This window comes from Abrus precatorius, unplaced genomic scaffold (assembly GCF_003935025.1).
Source record: "Abrus precatorius isolate BTA unplaced genomic scaffold, Abrus_2018 Scaffold7, whole genome shotgun sequence".
Lineage (NCBI taxonomy): Eukaryota > Viridiplantae > Streptophyta > Magnoliopsida > Fabales > Fabaceae > Abrus > Abrus precatorius.
The window spans coordinates 25,231,703-25,238,580 of NW_020874417.1; the positions used below are offsets into that span (position 1 = coordinate 25,231,703).

General features: G+C 36.1%; 1 protein-coding gene across 1 annotated transcript; it reads right to left on the reverse strand.

The window, feature by feature from the left end:
- Nucleotides 1–4,683: 4,683 nt before the first annotated feature.
- LOC113871660 lies at nucleotides 4,684–5,019 on the reverse strand. The gene has a single exon (XM_027508760.1). It carries the CDS (start codon nucleotides 5,017–5,019, stop codon nucleotides 4,684–4,686), a length of 336 nt encoding a protein of 111 aa, XP_027364561.1.
- Nucleotides 5,020–6,878: the final 1,859 nt, after the last annotated feature.

Consider the following 6,878-nt stretch of genomic DNA (forward strand, 5'->3'; position numbering starts at 1 on the left):
CAAGAGTTTATCGAAGTCTATCATGTGCATCTAGTTATTGTTCTTAGGGCTTCAAGTTTGAGGAGATCCCTTAGAGGATCCAGAGGCAGCCCTTCTAGAATTTAGGCCATCATCTATATCAAGATCATTGTTTTTGTCTTTAACTACAATAATATTTGATTTTTGCTAATGTCACATTTTTTAAAACTAATAATATTTCTCCAATTCTAATATTCTTGATGTCAATTTCAGAATGGATCCTCCTACCATTCCTCTTATTGTTCCAACCCCTATCTTTGCCTCTTCTACCCTCCCCTCTTTTGACTTATGGTGACACCTTTTCCCCTGTGGTCAAAATACTTTAGTCCACTTTTTTCTTGCCATGACTATTATTCATCATTGGCCCATTCATCAACTTTATATTAAAAATGCTTTCTTGCATAGTGATTTATAAGAGCTTTATATGGAACAACATCTAGGAATTACTATTCTTAGTTAGTCTCATCTTGTTTGTTGTCTTTGACATTCCTTCTAAGATTTATAGAATAATAGAAAAATTAAGGAATATGTTACTCACCAAATACAAGTTGGGTGGTTTAAGAAGAGAAAGGCATCTAAAAGTATTTGTGACCATAAGGTACCTATCAAGCTAACAGGAAAGTTTTATCATACTACAATACTACTAACTATCTTATACTATAGTGAATGCTGCACCTTAAGGCAACAACACAAAAAGAAAGTGAGAATGACAAAAATGAGAATGTTAGAGTGGATGAATGGACACACGAGAAAGAACAGGATATGAAATGATAATATACAAGAGAATATTAGAGTAACATCTATAGTGAAAAATATGATTGAAAATCGTCTAAGGTAGTTTAGTCACGTTTAGAAAAGACCTTTTTGGAGACACAAGTAAGGAGAGTAAATTGCATGACTTAGTCCAGTAAAGGGTGGTGTGATCCATATAGCCAACCTCACAGAGTTGGATAAGGCTTTTATTGTTGTTATTGTTTATGTGGATGATATTATTAGTGATGATTTCAATGGCATCTAGCAACTCAAAGATCATTTATATAGACAAAGGATTTAGGCCCTCTAAAGTACTTTTTAGGTATTGAAATTGCACAATCATCTTCTAGTATTGTCATTTCCCAACACAAGGATGCTTTGTACATCCTCATTGAGATTGATATGCTTGATTGTGGTTCGTATGATACTCGTATAGATCCTAATGCCAAGTTTCTTTTGGGTTGAAGGGAGCCATTGTACTTAAGGAAGTATTGATAACTTGTGGGCAAACTCAACTATTTCAGTGTTACTAAATCCGACATCACTTTTACAATTAGTAATGCAAATCAGCTTCTCAATGCCCCGTGTGATAGCCATTGGGACATTCTAATTTGTATTCTTTGATATGTAACACCTTGAATTTTAATTTTTAAAATAAATAAATTTCGTAATAATGGGAATGATAAAAATTTTCATTCAATTAGTTTACAACACATAATTTCAATAAAGTCCTTCAAAATAAGGATGAATTACAATTTGAATCAAGTAATTGCTATTGGACTTAATTAATACATTTTAATTTCAAAACTAAATATTCTAAGCCCTATAGCAGTATCATCTATCCCTTCACTGAGTCCGATGCTGATCGTCTTAGTCACATGAAAAATAAATGTAAGGATGAGTACTCTATACTACCACACACATACATTTATTAACATAATTCTAATCAAGCATCCTACGAACACAAGTAATACTTTTCAATATACTATTCTAATTCACAAACAGGTGCGCTCATTGCACCGTCAAACAATTTACACACACGTGTGCTCAATGCACATAACCACGCTCACTGTGGCACTGTGATATTTCTATCGCCCTCATCTTCCACACCTCTAGTGTATCGCTGAACCATTAATAGTTTTCTAACATTTCCAAACACAATCATAATCACAATTAACATGTCGTTTCCACACTTTCAACCATTTCATATCATTCGTCATCAACAAATAGCATGTTCACACATATCAACCACATTATACTCAAACACAGAATTTCCAACACCATTTCATCACACACAACATTCATTATTCATCATACAACTTTCTCAAACAACAATCACATTATATTACACACCACATTTCCATCAAGATTTAATCACAACGAAACCATTCTCATCAAAATACACTTCTTCTTATAAGAATTAAAGTGCAGCTGAACTTCCCTGAAAAGCAAAGAAATAAGCAAAGAGTCGTGGGAGGCAAAGCTAATCTAAGATTCAATTCAAGAAGAAACCTGATCAAAATTGATGTATAAGGAAATTTAACTCAGTTCAAAGTGACAAGAGGAATAGAACTATCAAAATAACATAATAAAGAAACAAGACCAATAAAAAAATAGAAGCAATGTAAAATCTGATAATAACATAGGTAAGAGATGTCTAACAACTAAAACTATCCTAATTTCAACTAAACTACTGCACTAGCATCACTTGAGTCTTCATCATCTGTACTCAGGAAATGGTCAGAAGGAGATGGGGTTGGATGGAGGACTGTCGGTGCTGAGATACCGAAATGTGTGAACAGAGCAGCAAAGTTGGCTTCGATTGTAGATTCCAGTCTAGCCAAATGGTGAATGCAGTCTTGGTGACTGCTCCTCAAAGACCGTTGGGATGCAATTGGGATCTTTAGGGGGTTCAGAGGGACTGTTGACCCTGGATAGGTGAGAGGGTAGGTCATCTTGAGCATCAGTGGGGGTATTGGCTATTGGTTCAAAGTGCATGGTCTTCATTGTGTCGTGCAGGATAGGGGTCATGTGATTAACCAGTGTTAAACCAGAAATATCGTTCAAAATTCCTAATCCCTTAGCCAGGCGAGTGACATATGGACCCGCATAAATACTCCCAAGCCGATAATCATTGGCTTGAGAGAACATAAATTTTGCTAGACAAATACCGAGGTGGATGGGGATCTTATCAATCATGCTACGCAGGTATTCTAGGTCCTTTGTACCCACAACCCTAAAGCTGTGACCTCTCCTAGTAAGAGTGTGTGCTAACAGAGCATGTACATATCTCCAAGTCGGTTTCTTCAATGTGGATGCGTTGGATCGAGTAGGATTCTAATCCTTATCGATAGCGCTAATCCTTTTCCAAAAATCTTTATTGGAGTAACCCAAAAGAGGGATATGGGCTAGGTTTTGATACTCTTCAGTGAGTACAAAATCAGAAGTGTAAAGCCCCATTTGGAAAGAAAATTCAGAGTAACTCATCTTGTACATGTTGTTCATCATCTGAAATTGAATAGAGTCTTTAGAATCCCAACCAGAAAATTTCTTTTCAACAACTAGGGTAGTGAGGAATTCTAATGTGAGTTCTCTATAGGTAGGCTCAATAATAGAAAACAGAACTTCCCAATGCCCTACTCCTACCAATTCCCTTACTTCATCAACCAAATTATAATGTTGTAAAACGTCTCATTCAATAAATTTGCTTTGGCCTCAAACCTTATTTTTCAGTTTATCACACCTTGTGAGGTGGGCAAGGGCGTTAAACCGGAGCAGTTGGGATGAGGGAGGGTGTGGTGGGCGTTCATGCTGGGAGCGAGGGCGCTTCCTCACTGGTTCCTTGCCCCTCCTGGGCGCTCTGGAAGAAGACCCATCAGCCATGGTGGGTTGCAGAAAAACTGGGCGTGGAGAGGGAGGAGAGGGATTGCAGAATATTTTCTGCACAAAGAGGAAAGATAAAGATGGAGCGTGGGGGTTGAAGCTTGGGGTTTTGGTATTGAGAGAGGGGAAAGGGTAACCTAGATTATGAAAGGCAGAGGGGAGTTTTGAGGGTTTATAGAAACAGAGGGCACAGCGCAGGATTAGAAACAGGGAGGGGGAGTATTTTGAATTCATCGCGCCAGATACATAGCCGTGTATCTGGGCATGTAAATCGCGGGCCATGGAATTTTAAAACAGAACACGAACTGAGCATGTACATGGTTGGATACACGGCCGTGTATCTGACCGTGTACATCTCTGGACAACAGAAAATAAAACTACATCTCTGCCCAAACCTCGTCTAAGCAAAATGAAGGTACACGGTCGTGTACATCTCTGCCTAACAGAAATACCATGAAACAAAAGTACACGGCCATGTACATGGCCGTGTAGATAACTGTGTATCTCACTGCCTTCTCTCTCTCTATTTTTTTTTCTTCTCTTTTATTTTTTTATTTTTATGATGATTATGATTATGAATAAATGAAAATAATTGAGCCAATGAATAACTAAATTGTAATAAACTAAAACTATCTAACCTAAGCAAATAATTAACCAAATTAAAACAAACTAAACCTACCTAACCTAGACTATGCACAGTAATTTATCATTCAACATGGAGGAGCTTGAGCTCTTCATTCTCAAAAGTTTGAATTTGACCTCCTGGTATAGTTTTAGCCTATGTCCATTTACCTTAAAGTTTCCTTTTTTTGGATGAGTCAATTCAATCGTACCATAAGGGAACACTTTGTGCACAGTAAACGGTCCAGACCAACAGGATTTGAGTTTACCTGGGAATAATTTGAAGCGAGAGTTGTATAACAGTACTAAATCACATTTTTGAAATAGTTTACCTCCCTTGATTTTCTTATCAAGTTAGACTTTCATCCTTTCTTTGTATATCCTAGAATTTTCATAGGCTTCCATGCGTCATTCTTCCAATTCATTCAATTGCATCAACCGCTTGTTACCTGCATGATCAAGATCCATATTCAGGGATTTAATTGCCCAAAATGCCTTATGTTCTAATTCAACAGGGAGATGACAAGCTTTACCAAACACAAGTCTATATTGTGTAGTGCCTATGGGAGTTTTAAAAGCTGTCCTGATAGCCCACAAGGCATCATCTAATTTATCAGTCCAATCCTTCCTATTCTTCTCTACTGTCTTTTCTAACACTATTTTCAACTCCCTATTGTCTACTTTAACTTGGCCACTCGTTTGAGGGTGATATGGGATAGCAATTCTATGGGTAAGTGTACCCATTGTCAGAGTAATATTGTGAAAAAATAGAGTACCAAGTGTTGTATCCACAGGGACTGTTATTAAGAATTACTTCCTTAATTGCGCAATTGTTAATGAACATAAGAAATAAATTTTGTTGATGAAATTACTAAAAATAGAAGAATAATAAATTAAAAGGAACAAATTTCTTATGATAATAAAATATAGAAAAATATGACTAAATGTATTCAAGGGAAATAGGCGAGTATCTAGATTGTAAATTCTTTTAAGTGTCCAAATAACTGAAATTCTCCTTTAACTACTTAGTTCTAAATCCTAATTGCTGCAGGAGATTCTGAATTAAACTAATACCTTTCTCAAGGATAATGATTCCTAACCCTCAATTGATCAATCAGAATCTCTTCCTTAATTAATATCCCTAGGTTGCATTAAGTTTATTATGAATTTCATAATTAGAGTTATTCCTAATACAGAAAACTTATGTCTTTCTATCTCTAGAAATACATTCGAGTCCTTTTAATTGAGTAATGTTAATTTCATGTAGGAATTTTACTCAAATTCAAACAAGAAAACAAGATGGAAGACAATTGATACTACTCAATTAAACCCAAGAGAAGAAAACATGAAATAGCATTAAGAAGAATTCCAGAAGGTTTGGTCACATAAGATTCATTATGTCTGTCATGCCTATAGTATATTATTGAGAAAAATATGTAGTACTTTGTGAGTAGAAAGAAAACCGCGTATTGTACAGTAACCCCTGATGTCATCAGTGACATCACATTGATGTCATCAGCGACATCATGCTTATGTCATCGGCGACATCACATTGACATCATCGCTTATGTCATCGGTGACCTCACGCTGACATCATCGCTTACATCATCGATGACATCATGTTGACGCTAATGTCTTTCAAAAAAAGTTTATAAATAGGGGACTTCACACGAAATTTTCATTTCTTTACTCATATCCAAGGTTCTCAAAGGTTCCAAGACTATATCTCACCATTTTCTCTCATCCTAAACTTAGATTTCTCGTCAGATCTGAGATTCTACATCTATTCTGAGGGATTTGAAGTAAGTTTCTTTAAGTTTAAAGTTAGATTTACTGTTCATTTCTCTTCTTCTTCTCTTTCTTATAGATAGTTGATAATATCTTAGGAGAAACTCCGTTCTGAAGCCGAATCTTCAGTGAATCTTGCATTAAAACAAGTAATATTTGGTAGATTTGGCGTCAATCATCGTTTTGAGGTAAGGGTAGCTTACTTTAGCCTATGAACTATGTTTTAAACAGTTTAATATGTTATTTCAAGATGTTTTGATATGATTTTGTTAGATCTGTTGAATAAAAGCTATTTTATAAGCTATAACTGCTGTTAATTGATTAAAATGTTGAGATTTTAACTAATCTATCATAAACTTGTCTTAATTGAGCTATTAAAACAATTTTAGCGGTGCTGCATCATGTTGAGATGTATGTTTTGCATTATTACAGAGCCGAGTTACATGTTTAGGTGGGTAGACGTGTAACGGTAGGTTCATGCTGAGCTGTTGTGCTATATTGTTTGGATCTAGATATCGGAATAGGTCACTCTCGCACCGGCTCAGTTCCTTTTGGATTACTTAGACTATGAAATCAGTTGGAAACCATTTTCATGTTGTGCATTAGATGGGCTGGTAATGCATGGGTTGTTGCCGTGAGTAATGTTTTGTTCTCTATATATACGGTTTTATATTATTTTTGTAAGCTCACCCTTGCATTTCTGTCTATCTCGTTGTGTGTGTACTGCAATGATCGTACAATGGTACATGAGCAGATGTAGCAGGTGTTGCATCTACTTCACAGGCTGAGGGGCCAGTAGAGAAATATTAGAAGCT

What these genes read in the sequence shown, in the direction of transcription:
- LOC113871660 (XM_027508760.1), bottom strand. Translation starts at nt 5,019, where the DNA reads ATGGGTACACTTACCCATAGAATTGCTATCCCATATCACCCTCAAACG.